This window comes from Neovison vison, chromosome 1 (assembly GCF_020171115.1).
Source record: "Neovison vison isolate M4711 chromosome 1, ASM_NN_V1, whole genome shotgun sequence".
Taxonomy (NCBI): Eukaryota; Metazoa; Chordata; class Mammalia; order Carnivora; family Mustelidae; genus Neogale; species Neogale vison.
In genome coordinates, this window is record NC_058091.1 from 191,365,860 (window position 1) to 191,385,547 (window position 19,688).

A 19,688-nucleotide genomic window follows, 5' to 3' on the forward strand; every position below is an offset into this window, starting at 1 on the left:
TTTTTAGTACAATATCAGAGGCTAGGTTAGAATACTTTTGCAAGAATTAAAAATAATGTCCAAATTGCAATTAGAAAATCCCCAAACTAGCTGGCTTGGTCCCAAGAGAGACACTCTTCTGTCCCCAGACATACTTCTGAGTTACATGAAATAACCGTTTGGTATTTTGAACAAGCTGCAGTCTAAAGGGAAAACGCAGAGTGCTTCCTGCTTGGGGTAATCTGTGTCTGACACCGAGGCTGGCCCTCCTCGATGCTCAGCAGCTACTCAGAGCTGAAGAGCCACACGGGAAGTGATATCAGCATGGAAGCCAGTCAGCCCTTCTGCTTTGCCAAAGCCATCATCTCCCTCTGGAACAAAGTTGGAATTAACGCTGGCTTTCAACATAACAGACATTACTCCAGGCATCAAGAATTTCCTGTGGAGTATCTGTGGAAACAAGGGGATAACTGCCAGGTGGAGGCGGGGGGAAGCTGTTTCTCTCTACTTTTTAAAAATTAATTTAATCCCTGAAATAAAACCAAACAGGTCTTTTAACAACGGCCAATTATATTTTGATTTCCCACTCCTATCAGAAAAAAGAGAAGGAAATGCAAATATTTTTTTCCACATGTTCTGAGGCAATAAAGCTGAGGGAAGGTGCGCCTGGGTGGCTCAGTGTGTTAAGCCTCTGACTTCAGCTCAGGTTATGAGGATCAGGGTCCTGGGATCGAGCCCCACATCGGGCTCTCTGCTCAGCAGGACGCCTGCTTCTCTTCCTCTCTCTCTCTCTGCCTGCCTCTCTTCATACTTGCGATCTGTCTGTCAAATAAATAAATAAAATCGTTGAAAAAAAAAAAAAAAGCTGAGGGAAGATACGGACAGGAATACTGTCAACAACATACTTTCAGTCAAGGTGAACTTCCAGACAGTGTTGGTGTGAGCATCTCCAACGTACACGGTCCCGTCTCCGGACGCAGCAATATCGTGAGGCATGTCAAAGTGCTGCCGAGAGAAGAAGCACATACAAGGGGGGGTGAGCCTCTCCTTGAATTCTTTGGGAAAAGGTGGGAAAACAAAGCAAAGCACACATAAAACAATAAGCCTGTTAAACAAATCAAACAAACTATAATTCCATCCAGGCCCCTTTAGGCCAGGAAGAGACATTCACTCACTCATTGGGCATCGACTCCATGACGTATAATTCTATCCACTGGAAAATGCGAAGGGACCCTCAGCACTGACTTTCAAGTCTTTTAAAAGTGAACATTTATGAAATTACTGTTTTCCAGTTTTGTTTACTTGATGTTCCATTAGCTACCTATTTATTTGTACTTTTGCCTTCATGTTTCTTTTTTCTTTTAATCACTATCACATTTGCCTGTTTTAATCTACACAAGTAAAAAAAAAAAAGATGGAGCATTAATTTTTGTTATTATTCCCATCAAGCTATCATATGCTTCCTGAAAAACTACTTATACATTTCTGATGAGAAGAGTCACTTCAAAGATTCGGGCATTCAGACTACTTCTGAAGTGCATACCAGAGACATGTAGCAGTGTAGGGATTCATTTCTCTGACACCAGTGCTTGCAGTGTTTTCAGTCAGCAAAAGGAAACAAATTGAGTGTTACCACCAAGTACATCTTGGGCTTTTTCTTTTCTTTTCTTTTTTACCTATTTTAGATATTCAGTGTTTCAATAGGTCTTTCTTCATGACATTCTTCCATTTCAAATCACCACCATCTCAATCATTAGGACATAAGAGGGGAGAACTTTTTGTGACTTTCAAAAGGCCACCAAAGTGGTTCTTGGAAGAGCAGCCTTAAAATGTTGTGCTGCTGCCATTTCTGTCTGGCATGTGAAGCTTTCAAAGGTGCCAGGTGGCCACCCACTGGCAGGACATAGATGATTTTTTTTCACTGTTGAGGCTCATAGGCCTGTCTGAGTTCTCAAAAATATGACCAGTGTGTATGAACAGGAGCACATCCAGACTCTAGTCTTGTGAGGTAGCACCTGTCCATTCTGGTGTGCTGACTACAAAGGGCACTCATGAAGCAAACTACTGTTCTTAGCTCCCTTTACGTGAGGCAGAATACTCACTGTGGAGATACTATTCTTTGAAAGTCATCAACAATTTGTCACATTGAAAAGAAAAATGAGGGGCATCTGGGTGGCTCAGTGGGTTGGGCCTCTGCCTTCAGATCGGGTCATGATCTCAGGGTCCTGGGATTAAGTTCTGTATCAGGCTCCCTGCTCAATTGGGGTCCTGCTTCCCCCTCTCTCTCTGCCGGCCTCTGCCTACTTATGATCTCTCTCTCTCTGTGTCAAATAAATAAATAAAATCTTAAAAAAAAAAAAAAAAAAGAAAAGAAAAGAAAAATGAGACAGCCATGCCAAGGAGGCTCATTCCTTCATACTACCAAATGAGCTGTGACAAATGTGCATGAGAACAGAAAGCCAGAAATCAAAATGTTGCCTTGTTGATCTCATAAGCCAGTCATTAAATGTTCATCTTCATTTTGGGTTCGGCTAAAAGGTGGCAACAGGCTTGCAAATTACAGGAAGTTCCTCTTCTGTACCAAAATATGTTCTTAGAAACCAATTTGCAAAACATATGCTTGTAAAGTGCTTCATATTTCCTGATAGGAAAAATAATATAATAGAATAAGGTGGGGGAGAAATGTGTGAATTATTCGTTGGCCAAAGATTTTGCTTTAAATAAATCACAATATGTCATCAGTGCAAGGCTACAATAACAATAAACCTCTACCTGTGGCTCTCAGATAGACCCAGGGAGCCCAGGTTCTGTTGGAAATATTCTGTGGCCATTAGGGGGCTCAGGAGGATGATAGTGGATAGGACTTTGGAACCTCTATTCCTACTGCAGTCAGAAGCATCAAACTGTAATATTTTTAATGAACTTTTCTACTCCTTTGTGTCATTTGTAAACTCTTCTGAGGTTTCTTTTCTCTTCTGTTTAGGTACCCCTCCCTAACAAAGTCAAACTGACAAGAGAAAGAATGACACCAGATGCGCTGGGGCATTTGGTGACACAGCCCAGGGCAACTTGCTCTCAAAATCTTATACTTCATCTTAAAAATTCATCGGAGGGGAGGCCTGGGTGGGTTAAGCCTCTGCCTTCCGCTCAGGTCATGATCTCAGGATCCTGAGATCAAACTCCACATCAGGCTTTCAGTGGGAAGCCTGCTTCCCCTCCCTCTCTGCCTGCTGCTCTGCCTACTTGTGATCTCTCTCTCTGTATTCAATAAATAAATAAAATCTTAAAAAAAATTCATAGGGGATTTGTGTTCTCAGTATCATAACTACGTTGTTTTAACACCAAATAATGTTTAAATTTTACATTACGTCACATAGTTCTCTAAGAATTTGCACCAAGTTATGTCTTAGTGTAACGTATCCCTTGGTATACCAATGTGCCCCTCAGGGGATTAAAAGGTTAAATGCATTTTAGGGTCTACAGACCTGTATAAAATCCAGCTGTGCTCTTACTCTTTAGCTTTGGATAAATAATTGTATTTATGTGAAACTTTGAGCTCGAATACTGTCAAATATTATAAATTTTAATCTCCATTGTTAAGGCTGGAGAAACAACATGAATCTGGGCTTACTGGTTTCTTTTCTTTTCTTTTTGGGATGGAGTGGCAGGGATCATTCCCTTCCCTATGAGCTGCCTTGCAAAAGAAAGAAAAAAGAAAAAAAGAAAAAAAGCCAGGATGTGAAGGATGTGTATGCAAGCAGTTGTTAAGGACTACAGCCTTTCTTGTGATTATGGGGAGAAGAAAGTGGGAGGTAACTATGTATCTTTTGCCCTCATACATTTTTGATACCATCTGAGAGAATGAGAACCATCCTCTTTATCGTCCTATTGTCTCAGCCTCCCTGCATTGACATAAAAACGGAGCTCGTATGTATAAACTTTTCTGAAGAATGTAATAGAAGAGGGAGAACTAAAGTACCCAGGGAGTAAGTGGTAGACAGGCACACAGAGAGGCGCAGACACATTATGTAAAACTTGACTTTCCATTTGAAGGTAGAATCTCTTCTTACACAGGAGTCAATACACCATATGATTTCCTTCACCCCAATTTAAGCTTTGTGATGATAATGTAATTAAATGGCAATTCTGAGAGATTCATAGACTGGTTTTCGTTTACTGAGTCAACACAAAACAAAATTCTATATTTTGGTGCACTATCAAGTCTTATGTATTGAAAGGAAAAGCAAATTCACCTTGCAGTTAGACTGTCTTTATAAGTGGGCTGTACTGACTTACATATTATGACTTATTCATTGTTGAATGTCTGGTGAATGCTAATGTTTAGGTATAATGCCTTCTGAGGTTTTCATTCATGGCGGTTCATATGAGAATAAGGCTCATTTAGAATTTAGCTTCTTAATAGCACACAGTTTTGCTTTCTTGATGCATATTTGAATTAAAAGTTAATGTCCTGGTTGACACAGTACATTTTCATTAAAAGAAAAGCCAAGGCAAATACCGCACTAATACAAAGCGAAGACATGAAAGTTAAATCTGTCATTGTATCAATAGATACGAGGAAGTTAACCCAAAGAGGCAAAACAATGAAGATCGGATAATCAGTAAAGATCTGAAACACTACTGAAGTAAAATAGATATGATCAATGTAATGAATTTCTTTCCTCACTGCTTTTCAGATGAAATAGAGTGAAAAGTCCTGTTTATTGTGTATGAATAGAAACTTACAAAAAGAGGGGAAGCTGTACTGCAATTTTTGTTCAGATTCAGTTTGGTTCAGTTCAGATCCTGTAACTTTTGCTAAAACTCCGTTTGAGAGATGCTGTGTAGGCTCCGTCCTGTTCTGTTCACCATCAGACCCTCAGGATCTAGCATGGTGCCTGACACTGAGTAGATAAATCCCAGCCTACCTGTCAGTAGTCTAATGGACAAATTTCTCCAATATTAAGGCATTTTGAAGTTTTTTTTTTAATCTAGCAAACGTGACATTTTTTTTTAAAGATTTTATTTATTTATTTGACAGACAGAGATCACAAGTAGGCAGAGAGGCAGGCAGAGAGAGAGGAGGAAGCAGGCCCCCTGCTGAGCAGAGAGCCCAATGGGGGACTCGATCCCAAGACCCTGAGATCATGACCTGAGCTGAAGGCAGAGGCTTAACCCTCTGAGCCACCCAGGTGCCCCCAAACTTGGCATTTAAAAGCATATTGTCAGAATTATGAGTATGGAGATAGAGTTTGTCCAGTGTTTGATGACAGTTGCACTTTGATCCAAGGAAAGCCAGTACATCTTGACATTTTTTTAAAAAATAACTCTTATTTGCATCATTGTAGCAGGCTGCATTTTCTAAAAATGATCTGCCACAAGTGCATGCAGGCAGGAGATGTGAACATTCTGACCATTCTGGCAGCCATACTGCAGAGAAAATACACTAAAGAGACAGAAGGGCGATGGGCATAGTGAACTAGAGTGTTTGCAGAAAGCACTATTGGAATAAGCAGCAGTAAAGCATTTGTGAAGTTAAAACTAACTTTTAGTCTCTGTCCTAAACTAAGCCTTTAGAACTTAAATATTTAATTCCAGAAACCGCTATTTTCAAGTCTTGTTGCTCAATGTGGTAACAGCATACAAAAAGCAAACAAGATTTCTGTTGGAGCAAAGAGAGTTACAAAAGCACAATTGAACATACTGTGATATCCTCCTTACTTGGATGAATGCAGAAGACTTTTTTTTTTTTTTTTATTCAAACTACAGTGAATTCCAACCTGCTCTGGTGTGTAAAGTCTACTAAGAACCTTAGAAATGCATACAGTGGTACTTCGCATCTGAAGAAACTGACCTAAGAACAGACAAGGATATCTATTCTAAATAAAACATAGTAATAGGAAACTCCTAAAAACGTAGCTAAGAAAGTTATCACACCTCCTTAAAGTTTTTAGAAATCATTCAAGAAAAAATTGAATGCCAAGATTCATATTTTAGCTTATTCTTAGGATAACTGACACCTAGGCAGTGTATGTGAGTACCTTGCGCACTGGCTTGAAGACATCTATGATTTCCCCACTGGAAAAGTTCATCACAAATCCCTGGACAGGTTCTTGGTCTCCAAAGAAAGGCTTCCCATTCACCGCAAAGAGCAAACCTGTGAGAGTACATCCAGTTAATCTTTATTTAAGGTATGGAGAAGACTGGCATTCAAGTACATGCATGTATATTACACAAACAGTTAACTTTCTGTGGTCAGCCTAGACCCTATGATTGAAGACGAAAGTAGAAAATAAAACACTAAGCAAATATATCTTGAATAATAAGAACAGGGGCAAACAGGTTAGTTAAGACATAACCTCCTTATAATAGGAAAACCATGAACTGCAAGGCCTTTTCCACTTAGGAAGCCAGTAGAAATCAGGAATACACAGATAGTGATACAGATACAGAGACATACAGATATTACAGACATCCTCGGGATAACCTTTAAGTCAGTCATTGTGGGATATCAGATCTTCCAAAAAATAAGTACAATATGCTATCATTACAAAGAGAATCAGAGAAAAATACACAAAGGCAGCAAGTGAAGTTACCGTAGAAACCGAATAATCTGATTTTGAACAATTGAAATTTGAAAATGTGAGATGCATATTTCAGGTTATCAAAGACCTATTTTTTCCAATTAAAAAATTAGATCATCTTTTTAATATTAATTCCATGAATACTTTTTGTAGTAAAATTGTATTTCCTATTATAGTAGTGTTTATACAAAACAATAGAAACTGTGATGTTTGGGTTAAATAAACACTTCGGATGACTGAATATTGTGTTTTGTTTTGTTTTTTTTCTCTGAATATTGTGTTTTAAAGACTTAAAACACAATAAAATATACATCGCACTAAAGTGTTATCAAAGATCTTTTTATCCTTTTTCAAATGATTTTAGGAAAAGGTTCTTTAACATATCATACTAAGAAAAACCCAACACTATCAGCATTAATTACTACTATACAATATTGTAGAGGGAATTCTAATGATAATACACGTCTCTGCATAGATTTTGATTTTATTTTTTATTTTTTAAAGATTTTATTTATTTATTTGATAGACAGAGATCACAAGTAGGCAGAGAGGCAGGGAGGATAGAAGAAGGGAAGCAGGCTCCCCGCCAAGCAGAGAGCCCGATGCGGGGCTCGATCCCAGGACTCTGGGATCATGACCCAAGCTGAAGGCAGAGGCTTTAACCCACTGAGCCACCCAGGAGTCCCTAGATTCTGATTTTAACCAGATTTTCTCTCATATTCTCTCTTAATGTTTTTTTCCTCATATTTGATTTATTTTTATTCACTATGAATTTGATCACCCTCTATTAAGTGAATGGTCTTGTCAAACTTATTCTTTACATATGAAATAAAAACTAACGAGAATTTCTTTTTCACTGACATTAATGAGAGTCTCTTATTATTTTATTACTTGTTCCTAGTGGAAGCCAAACTTGCTCTTTATCTGGTCACCTGAGTCTCTTTACTCCATTTCCTAAACATATTGGGGGCTGTTTGGGAAGACAGCAGACTATGCAACTTTAAATAATATAAGAAATGTAAATATAATAGGGAGGACTACCAATAGTCAATGCTACTTTAATAGAGGTACACATATACTTATTAAATATATTATAAAAATTATATATATATTTTAGAAATATATTTTTAGTTATTCGATATTCATGATTTAAAGAAATTCTTATGCAAGTTATTTTATAATATGACTCAAATGAGCTTATTTTATAAATTTATATTATTTTTCTGATTTTCTCCAAATCAAGAAAATCTAGTTTGAAAAGGAGAAAAAAATTCCACATTTTATTGGTCATTTCTCTTGGCATTTAAATATAAGCCTCACTGACTTTACATATTTATCTTAAAAAAGGAGAAAAAAACTTGGCCACTGCTTTTTTAAAAAATGTGAAGCACAAGTATTTTGAATACCGTACTGATTTTTACCACACACCATCTGTTGATGATGTTGATGATGTGTGAAGAAATAATATTAATCATTTAATAACCAGAGCAAATGATCCAAATTAAGGAAAAATGAAAATCAATATTTGGGAACAATTTTTGAATCCATTACAATTACAAGTGCTTTCTTATTTCTGTAAAAAGAACAAGGTCACATGAGTTGAAAATGATCTGCAAGGCACTTACAGTTTTAAAATAGTTTTAAGATCTGATCTTTAAAGCATCTTCTATCCCTTAATAAGAAAAAAAATTCATAAGAGGAGCACATTATGATACAACAAATAATTTGTAAGGATACAATACAGCAGGGCAAAAAACAAAAAATAAAGATCAAGTACCTGGTATATATGAAATTGCAAATACATTTCTTCCAAATGATGCATGCTTAATCTCTCGCACAAATTCTTTGGTGTCAGTTTTAAAACACTGGATTCGACCATTTTCCCTGTCCGCCACGCATAACTGGCCCAGATGAGGTATAAGAGCCAAGCTGTGGGGAACGCTGAACTGGCCGGGTTTCGGATTGCTCCTGGAAGACTCTACAGAACAAAGAAAAACCTCAGACACACAATGTGTAACATCACCCAAAGTCTGACTTTAAAGTTTTCTAATTTTCCAAATCTATGGTAGTAAACCGTGAAATATCTGGGACCCGGGGGAAAAATAAGGTAAAGCAGTTTTTACATTTATTCTATAACATCTCTTACCCACAAACACGTTAGGGATTTTCTCCCTATTTGGACAAAGTTTTTGGGTTGCAGCATTCTTTCTTCCTCTCACAAAACTCGTGTGTGTGTGTGTGTGTGTGTGTGTGTGTAAGAAAATTGCCAACCGGACGCATACAGAGGCCCTGCTTTCCCCACTGCAGGGGGCAATTCCATCCGAAAGAAGGTGAGGGGTGGCCAGTCACTACTTCCTAGTGTTACTGGCAAAGAATAACAATTAGAGAGCAAGACTGAGTACCTTCTCCCCACTGTGTGATGAACTCTCCAGTTGGTGAAAACTGCACAATCCGACTGTTGCAGTAACCGTCTGATACATAGATGGTTCCAGTGTCTGGGTCCACAGCCACATCGGTGGGCTGACAAAAGTGATTCTGGTCACTGCCTGGTTGCATGCTCCTCCCCAGGACTAACAGTGGGCTGCCTTCACTCTTTGGATCCAGTTTGAACACCTTTTTAAACAAGGAACAAAAGTTTTACCTGCTTTGCATGGTTCTTATGGGTACACTCTTGCCTGACTTAGGCTACTTGCACGGGCACTTCGAGTGTAAGCTCCCAGAGATTTACTTGTAAGAAGAGACTCTGTAGAACTGGATGGGACTCTAAAAATCATCTGGTCTGATGCCCCCATTCTTTAAGTGAGACCCTTAGTGATTAAGTGATCTGCTCAAGGTCATCCAGGTAATTAGTGGTGAATGGATGTCCTGTTCCACCCAGTCACATTTCTTTTTTCTTTGAAGATTTTATTTATTTATTTGAGAGAGAGAGAGAGCATGAGAAGGGGGAGGGTCAGAGGGAGAAGCAGACTGAGCCCGAAGTGGGACTTGATCCCAGGACTCCAGGATCATGAACTGAGCCAAAGGCAGTTGCTTAACCAACTGAGCCTCCCAGGCGCCCCCTACATCACTTTTTTTTTTTTTTGGTCTCTCTTTGGCTAATAGTACGATGCTCTTCAATACACAAGCAAAAACTGTTTACTGAGATGATATTTGAAGACTCTTACAGTTATGTCTTCTGAGTTCTGGGTTTTTGTTCCCCCGCTAGTATTCATACTTCTTTGCCACCGATTCATAAAATGGATATTAAAGCTCATCTTTTGAGAGGAAGACCTTATGGCTGTTCTGTGAAGGACACAGAACTTCTCTTAAAAACAAGAAAAATGTCATGTTTTATATATAAACACGGCTGTACCTAAGATTTTGCCTGGATTTACAGAAGATTGAAGTGGTTTCAGGGAAAACAACAACATAGTGATAAAAACACAAGTGATCAAACAGAACTAGGACCTGGGAACACAGAACAGGAAAGAAATGTGGAGAGCCAAGGAGGGTGGGAAAGTCCACACAATTGTTACGGTGAAGCCTTGCATCTGGCCCGTAGTTTCCTGCTGGCCCAACATAGGAGGGTGACTAAATTATTTACATATTAGCTTTTCCTGCGTTCTAAACGAAAACTTTCAGATGTGTCAGTTCCATGTTCTTGTAACCAACTTACTGGGTAACAGAAAAAGACCCAGACAGCTCTAGAGCCAGTCAGAAGCATAACTCCATTAAGTTCTATTTGAATCACTGCCAAACGGAAGGTTACCTGATGCAGAGCCACGTCTGTGACCCAGTAATTTCCATCTTTATCTACACTCAAGCCATGGGGCAAATAAAACCTGCAAAATAAAAACAATGGTCTTAATTATATAGTTACTCCCAAAGCATACGTGAGAAGATTTTTTTTTTTGCTAATTCATCTGTAAAGATAATATTAATTTATGAATTGATAAATGTGTACCTGTATTACTAAAGCCCAACATAAATTAAATGAAAATACCTGCTGTAATAGAAACCTCCTTTTGATAAATTTTTTATTTTTGATATATTATATTTATATATATATTTGAAAAAATATATATTTTCAAATATATATACATGTATGTATATATACAGGTATATATCAAATCATACATCAAATATATATACATGTATATATATATATACTTTTTTAATTTAAATTCAATTAGCCAACATACAGTACATCATTAGTTTCCGATGGAAAGTTCAGAAATTCATCAGTTGTGTGTAACACCCAGGGCTCATCACATCACGTGTCTTCCTTAATATCCATCACCCATTACCCCTTCCCCTCCACCCCTTCTTTTGACATATCTTAAATGGTATTTATTTAATCTTTGAAAAATCTATAAATGAAGCCTACAATCAGTGACAAACATTTGTCACAAAATACGGTATATCAAACAACACAAATAACATCAATTTAAGAACAAGTTCAAAGATCATAAATATTAATAATTTAGAAATTGTATAAAGCAAACTGTCTAGAGAAACATACATGGATTTATACAGTTTGAGTAGTTCAAATATACTTCGAGGTAATGTAAGCTGTGTTAATATTAAAAATAGGACTCCAAAGCTTTAAAAGTGCCTCCTCAAGACAGTAAAACCCAAAGGAAACCACTTCCAACAGAAATGTTCATCCAAGCAAAGGGAAGGTGTAAGCCGATAATCGATAGAGAAGTTTACTTTAACAAATCAATTGGGATGATCGGGGTAAGAGAACTAACCAAACTGGTGTAGGCAGAAGCTCACAGGCTTAAGGAACTTAGAATTAACAAACACATGGGCAACATCTTCATGTGGTTGTTGTTAAATGACATCGAACAAACCACAAAAGCTGTTTGTCAGCTTCTAGCCTTAACCATGGTGGGGACACCACAGATTTTTTTTTTTTTTCATGAGTCAAAAATGTAACACCCTGAGCTTGACTAATGAACTAGATCTGTGTTTTGGTGACTGGATGTGGGGTTTATGATTTGCTTTCAACACAGAACACCCCACTGCTGGCCAGGTTCATCTGGCAGCCCTTGCTCTGTCTTCCTCTGATTCCTTTCTGGAAAGAGAATGCTTCTGATTCATGGGAACAGCACCAAGGAGACGGGCTCAAACCCACTAAGTGGTAGAGCCGCTATGAGGATTTGGCCCCTGACCCGCCATCTTAGAATCCTATAAAAAATATCTAATTATTCCCATCCTCATAAGCAGCTGCGCTCAGAATGGATGGCTCCCTGGCTTTTTCTGTGCCTAAGCAGATGGAGCAGGGTATCGTTCCTGAAGCTGCCAGGTTAAAATGGTTGAGGACACTCTGTAAGCAGGTGCCCCTTCCCTTCAATGACCATGAAAATCAGCCAATTTTTGTTTTTTTTGGTTGCCAAATGTTATCTAGGAATAAGACCAAATAATAAGTCTTTCAAGGCCAAATTACCTATGCCTGCTAAGGAAGCTAAACAATGATATTTGTTTAGTTTTCACTTTAAGATGGGAAGAAAGAAGACTTTTTTTCTTAATGTTGATTTTGGTTATGTGGCTTTTATGGTGAAAAAATATTTTTTTTAATCTTCAGATCTAAGCTGACCAGGAACTCACTTCATTAGCCATGTGTGTCAATGGCACTATGAAGTTTGAGTACCGGTTAGAATCACCTGGGAGCTTTAAAAGTAAGTAGCTTCTGATGCCCGGGCCCCGTCCCTGCCTAAATCTCAAACTGGGTTTTTGAAGCTTCCCAGATGATTCTAATTTCAGTCAGGGCTTGGAACCACCTACTTAGAAAATGGAAGATGAGATGACCCAATTAGTCTCCTGCTTTTGTAAGCTGCGCCTTTCCACCAGCACCCGACCATAGTCTTTCCAAGACCAGAGCCAGTGCCACACTTTAACAAAATACATGTAGTACAAGCCTTAACAACAACAGAAGTAATTGCGCTCACAGATTTTTTCCACTGGACTGGAGTACAGCAGCATTATTTGGGTCTATGACAAGAATAGTGTCTTCTTCAATTGGACCGAGTCCTCTTTGCTGGTAAACAAACATGCTATCAAAAGAGCTTAAAAAGAAAAAAAAAAAAGACATTAGAATGGAAAATAAGGCAATGAGAAATGGGAATGAACTTGAGAAATGCAGACCATTCACTTGAGATTCAAAATACAGAATCAAGAGAAGAGCTTAAACTTTGTTGTCCTTCACATTTCTATTTGATTCTGTATATGTATACACACACACACACACACACACACCCCTACCAGCATATATAATGGTAGTTACAAATGTACCATCAGCCTGTAGAACCGTGCTGCTCAGAGTGGTCAGCAACATGTGAACGGTCTGGAGATGCAAGGTCTCACACCCACCAAATCTGAAATCTGTACTTCCACAAGATCCCCAGGTGACTCATATTCACATGAGAGTTAAAGAAATACTACTGTTATTTTTCAAAGCTCCTCAAAAACATTTTAATAGCTATTTTCCTTCAAACTACAAAAGAAAGCATAACTTATTTTAACTTACACTGTAATAAGGAAAGTGTACTTGATAGCAGGAAGGGTAGTGATCAAAAAAATGTTTGCAACTGTATTTGCCATAGGCATAACATGCAAACACATATTACAAGGATATAGGACAAAATGCTCAAAATATAAATTTAAAAATATAAACCATGAGTCTTGAAATAAAAAAAATGCTTAGAAACATAAAACTTCCATAAAACAGCTACTCCATAAGTACAAAATGGATTACTATATAGTAATATAAAAACTAAAGAAAATCTGACAATTTCTGCTTTTTAAATCTGTATCTCCTAGGTTATAAAATATTATGAATGTATATGTTTACATATTTTTTCCATTTATATTTCTATATGAATTGCTAGTAATATATTTCCCTAAACTGACAATTATCATGGATACTGTACTTATTTTGAGTCCTGTTTGGGAAATTATTAGAACTAGGAGACAAAGGTAAAATCTTGCAATCTAATCTTATATAACACAGAAACAAATGTGCAGGACACCAAGAGAATGATTTATATTTTAAAAAACAAAGAATTGGATCAGCACAGAGTTCAGTCATATGCATGTGTATGTCTATATAAAAATATAAATATTTATATTTTGCCAAAGTCAATGGATAATCAGTGAATATTTCTGTAATTGAATTTCCTTGACAGAATCAGACAAACCGGTGGGAAAAAACTATTACTATTTTGTAGTTCAATTGTATAAACAAAAGAAGACTCTGAATAGTATTAAATATTTATGGAGATAGAGTTGCAATTTGGAAAGGCAAAAGAATGATCAAATCTGTCACATACCTATTGACTGGTTGGTTGCAATTTTTGTGGAATTTATGCAGAGTCCCAGTAGAAGAATAAAAACTTCAAAATTACATTCTCTGGCCATTAAAAATACACATGACACAATTATTTGAGCTTCTTGACTGCTATAGTCTTTTGGGAACATTTTTCATGAAAGATAACAATAAGTCCCTGAAGTAGTTCTTATTAATGATGCATTCAATTGAAAACAAAATATTGATTCAGCTTTGTCAACCTAAAACTTAAGTAATACTGTTTACATATGCTATTATGTGTAGTAATAACCACACAGCAGTCCCTAGGAAAAAAAAAAGTATCTGAGTCTATGAAACAGAAGTAACAAAACTGACAAAGCAGATTTCATAAGATAATCATGGGATCATTATTAAATTGAAATGTGAAACTTTATTAGAACCAATGTAAGAATATACAAGGTCTTATTAAATCATGGGAGACTGATAACGGGCAGATATGATGTAACTCCTTAAAACGATGAAAACTGAAAGAGTTTATCCTATATCTGAAACTCTATTTTCAATATGAATTTCTGTACTAAAAAAACATCATTCTTCTATTCTTCTAGAAAACAAAGGCCCTGGATTCAACCATCAATGTTCGCTTTTTTGCCAACACGTTTGTGATACCAGATAACATTCAAGTTCTCCATGTCTAAGACTCATAGGACGCTATAAGGTTCACATTTGTGTGTAATAAGTCTCATTTACTTTCGGTTTTAAGGCTTATGCTATAGTCCTCATTTTCCAAGAACACTGCAATGCTTTCTAATGGCACAATGGCAATCTAGATAATGGGAATTATGCTTTCCCTGTAAGGAGTCAAAAATCTGCTTCCTTTTTCTCTGAACTGAAATTTTGAGATAATTGTGGATTCACATGCAGTTGCAAGAAATAATAGAGAGAGAAGTTTCTCAAAGGTAGCATTTTGCACGACTGTAGCAGAACATCATAACCTGGGTATTTATTGACGTCACTAAAAATCCACTGACCATATTTGCATTTCCTTTTCCCTTTCTGCATTTCCTAAAATTTTCATTTATTCTTTCAGTTTACCTGCTTGGACATAGAACATATTGGTATATTACTTCTCTATTTCACCCCCACTTGGGAGTATTATGGACAGTTACCAAGTCCTCGTAATTCTTATCACGTGCTGTGCACTTGATATATTGCTGGTGCTCGGACCCGCTCCTGACAGCTCATAATAGTGGCGTTGCACAGGAGCGATGGTACCTATTGTATATCCTGATGAAACTGAAGCATGCCAGACCTCAGCATGCCCCGCTCCACATCAAGGACAGTCACTCAGGTGATAGGCTCACTAGTCCTAATCCTTTTCATTTGGGATAGCGGGGGCTTGCTACAACTGGCTACTGGCCCTTGGTGGTGACACAGGGCAAGTAATAAAAGCAACTGATGTTTTTTTCTTAAATAGGAAAAATTACAAACACCCACGCACTAAATCTGCCAAATAAAGTAGTTTATGAACTCCTGCAATTTTCAAAGAAAGGTAACCCCTGAACGGTTCATAACCGGATGTCAGATTACAGAGCTGGATACACTGTTGCTATGGAAAACTGCTTCTTTAGTGTTCTCAAGCAGCAACCCCGCATGGTATGCTGCAGAGAGCTCTTTATTTCAACTGCATTTAACTTTTTGCAGGATATAATAATACCCGGCAAATTTCACACGGTGCCTGCAGTCCTGCTGATTTTTGTTTGCTTCTCTAAAAAAACACTCAGCCAAAGAGGCTGAGCTGCGGCCTATGGGCCCGAATTCATCAGTTCTTTATTTTAGCAGTTTGAATTCCCTGTTAATGATTTTGCACATTAGCAGCTAATCAAACAGTTTAGATAAGGCTGAGGAGAAACGCTTTGCTATATTCACGCAGAAAAGAAACGAGAGTAAGGAGAAAATAAACTTCTGGGCCATCAATCAAAATTATGGGAAAGCAAAATAAATAACAGCAACTGAGGAGAAGAAGTATAATGTTGTAATTATATGAATTAAGAAGCTGGAGAAAGAACCATAGGTTTTCTTTATTTTTCAATTTTAATGCCAGGATAGTTACCACACAGCGTTACATTCATTGCAGGTGTACAATATAGCGATTCAACACCTCAGTGTTCCTCAGAGCTCATCACAATAAGGGTGTTCTTAAACACCTTCACCTGTTTCACCCACCCCCCCCTCACCGCCCAGCCTCTCTAAACCATCTATTAGAACCATTAATTTTCAAGTGAGAAAATAAGTGGAAAGATTCCCCCAATATTAGCGATTCAAAGATAACCATACAGAGGCCAGAGGTTTTAAATGGAATACACTTAAATATCATGTTAAAAACGTTCACTTCTGCAAGTAAGCACATTGCAAAAAAAAAAAAAAAAACACAACCCTTGTGAGGAGGAAAAGAGGTAGACAAAGAAACCAGCATGACTTTAGTGCCCGGAGACATCACAAATAGGGATGAAAGGGAAAAAGAACTAGGTATTAGGTCGGGTAAAGCCACTGAGGACCAGGTGCTTAACAAAGTGCTTTTTGTTACTCAACAGAATGAGGCACTTAATAAAGCCCTCATTTTTTGGGCTAGGGAACTGAGCGAAAGGGAGAGCAAACATCGTCATGCATGTCTCAGGCCTGGGAAATGGTAATCAAGATTCAAACCCAGGTCTCCAGTCTTCAAAAAAAAAAAAAAAAAAAAAAAAGGAAAGGAAAGAAAGAAAGAAATGTTTTTCTCTTACTAGGACTGACCTCACTGGAATGGAGAATCTCCTTGCCAGTTATCAAATTTAATATGCGTATGCAGAAGAGATGGAAGAGTAGTCACCTAAGGAAGAACTAGAGAAAGTGACGTAACACTGGCAAGGAAATGGCTTGAGTAAGTGGCAAAGGGCAATGTGAGAGAAAATGCTAGAATTTGGAGACATTGATTCTGTACAACTCCTCGGGATTTTCTCTCAGAAATGAAGGTACTAAGTTCGGTCACTTTGAGTTCTGTTTTCTAAGGTCACTAAATTCTTTTTTTTTTTTTTTTTAAAGATTTTATTTATTTATTTGACAGAGAGAAATCACAAGTAGATGGAGAGGCAGGCAGAGAGAGAGAGAGGGAAGCAGGCTTCCTGCTGAGCAGAGAGCCCGATGCGGGACTCAATCCCAGGACCCTGAGATCATGACCCGAGCCGAAGGCAGCGGCTTAACCCACTGAGCCACCCAGGCGCCCCAAAGCTCACTAAATTCTTAAGGTATGAAAGAATATGCAGATGGAAGAGCAGAACCTCAAGCAGATAACTTAACGGAGACTCCAGAAAACTAGTGAGGCTAATCTTGAACTGATTTTTCTAAAAGTTAGGATGCAGAGAGATTTCTGAAACAACATATCTCAGCAAGATTCCATGAAGCACCGATGAAGAGATATTTTGTGAGTTGTTTGGTGGGGGGTGGGCAAATGGGAGAAGATTCCCAGAAGACCACATCTCCAAGAACAAACCTTGTTAAGTCAGCCTTTCAACTATTCAAATCTTACAAACAACATTTATGAGGAACATTTATGAAGATACCAAAGGTGTGCTCATCAAACAGACCTGATACAAGGCTGGGAGGGGTAGCTCGTTCTCTGGTTAATTAAGAATAAAATAATAATACCTGTAAACTGTTAAATCTAACATGGTGAAATGTAACTGGAATGGAGTCCTGAATTCAATTATTTTAAAAACACCACATAAGTATAAATTTCCAGTGCAAAACTTGAGCACAGTTTTACGAAATATATTTGAAGATACTAGCAGATTCAACACATGGCAACAAGGTGAGATGACTTTTAAATAAAAGTGAATACAATCCTTTTACATTCAGATATCTAAAGGACAATAATTACACTGCTAATCCAGTAATAGATGAGGTATTGTGGCCACTTTCCAAACAAACATCTTAGAAGGATGAGAAATCAGTGTCTTCAGATACAGTATCATGTCAGCATAAAGACTGGTTGAGGGGGCGCCTGGGTGGCTCAGTGGGTTAAAGCCTCTGCCTTCAGATCGAGTCATAATCCCAGAGTCCTGGGATCGAGCCCCACATCGGGCTCTCTGCTCAGCGGGGAGCCTGCTTCCTCCTCTCTCTCTCTGCCTGCTTGTGATCCCTGTCTGCCAAATAAATAAATAAAATCTTAAAAAAAATATATATATGTAAGGAGCTGACGTGGAAAATGGGAGTAAGTTCATCCTGTGTTAGGTTGTCATGAAGGTAGAGTTAGAAGACTCAGATTTGAGTTTAACATAATGAAGAACTTTATAACACCTAGAAGAGTCCCATAATTGGAAAGGACGTCTCATGTCGTAGGGAATTTCCTGGCACGGAGAGTTCAAGCCCTGGATGACTTGAAAGATCTTGTAAAGGGGCGTCTGCAGTTGGTGGGAAGTGGGAGGTGAGCTCTCTGGTGCACATTTACTGTTCTGGGTGCCTAGTGTCTACTGCCCCATGTTGTGCTGATGAAACCTCCATGTTTGTTTGGTTGATCCAACATTCCGAGCCTCACTCTCAGCCCATTTTCTTCCGATGATGTCAACTCTACTCCCAAATTCCAGGGACAGAACAAAAATGTTAGGCAAAGCCAAATTGTGGATTTCCTTCTTCTGCCACAACGACTGATTCAGAGATGGAGGAGATGTGGCCTACGTTACACCAAAAAATAGGCTAAAAGACTCAATTTAAGGATTTTCTGTTGACCTGTCAGGGACATAGAGTACCTCTTCTGTGAAACTAGTATGTGATAATGCAGTTCCGAGGCTGAAAACAGGGAGAGGGATCACTCAGGGCCCTGGAATGGAACCAACCAGGGGAAAATGTGTTAAAAAACGGATCTGGGTGATATTGTTTGGATGACGATACCCTTGAAGTTTTCACTTGTACGAACTGATAAATTTCCTCTTTTCCTAAGCTAGTTCGGGTTGGTTTTCTCTCTTATTGAAAGAATGCCAAGTGATACAACTTCCAAGATCCCTTCCAGCTTCATGTGAAATATAGTAAATGATATAAAGGAAACAGTTTTTAACACCTAAAAATTAAGGGTAAAACCCATGGTTTGGTTAAGTGGGTATGTGATGTGAGTCCTGTGGTTCCTAGTGGAATCACAACCCTAGCTGAGAGAAATAAAAGAAAGGCCAGGAGAGAAGACTTGACAGTAGTCGTGATTTTAAGACAGAGACCCAGGAACAGCTGTTCCCAGGCAGGAGCTACCCAACTCCTGCTGGGAGGCATTTAAACTTGAAGGAGCTCCAGCTGTCATGCTGCCCTAACACCAGGACAGACACAGAGGCTCTTAAAAGTTTCATTACACCCTGCTGGTAAGAGGCATTTCTTCTTTTAGCTAGAAGCTTCTGAAAGTAGCCATATTGAAATTAAGGGACAGACTGGGAAGAAAATGGAAATCAGACAGAGAAAGGGAGTGGCAATCGCCTTTCAGGAGCTTAAATGGTTTTCATTATTATTATTTCAGTTTGGATGCCATGCTTAATTAGCATGGTTTTATAGACGAGTAAGGGGTGATCAGGGAAATCAGGTAGAGATGAGGAGCAACAGTACTTATAAAAACAGTTGATATGATGACATCAAAGAGCACTGGGAACTATATTAATTGTGGAATGTTAATGCCAAGGGCTGCCTGATAGTTAAAGAATGGTCCTATCATAAAAATTAGGGGAGGGGTGGCTGGGTGGCTCAATTGTTAAGCTTCTGCTTTTGAATCAGGTCATGATCACAGGGTCCTGGGATGGAGCCCCACATTGGGCTCCTTGCTG

The 19,688-nt window shown here is 38.3% G+C and overlaps 1 protein-coding gene across 20 annotated transcripts in view; it reads right to left on the reverse strand.

The window, feature by feature from the left end:
* PAM (peptidylglycine alpha-amidating monooxygenase) overlaps nucleotides 1-19,688 on the reverse strand; it is a 282,570-nt gene that overhangs the window by 12,476 nt on the left and 250,406 nt on the right. For all 20 annotated transcript variants that reach the window (XM_044264740.1, XM_044264805.1, XM_044264795.1 and 17 more), the window contains 6 exons: nucleotides 12,497-12,613; nucleotides 10,312-10,384; nucleotides 8,966-9,176; nucleotides 8,341-8,541; nucleotides 6,021-6,136; nucleotides 885-984 (listed from right to left, as the gene is read on the reverse strand). In XM_044264740.1, the coding sequence (XP_044120675.1) occupies nucleotides 885-984; nucleotides 6,021-6,136; nucleotides 8,341-8,541; nucleotides 8,966-9,176; nucleotides 10,312-10,384; nucleotides 12,497-12,613 (818 nt within the window). The remainder of the gene's footprint in view (nucleotides 1-884; nucleotides 985-6,020; nucleotides 6,137-8,340; nucleotides 8,542-8,965; nucleotides 9,177-10,311; nucleotides 10,385-12,496; nucleotides 12,614-19,688) is intronic.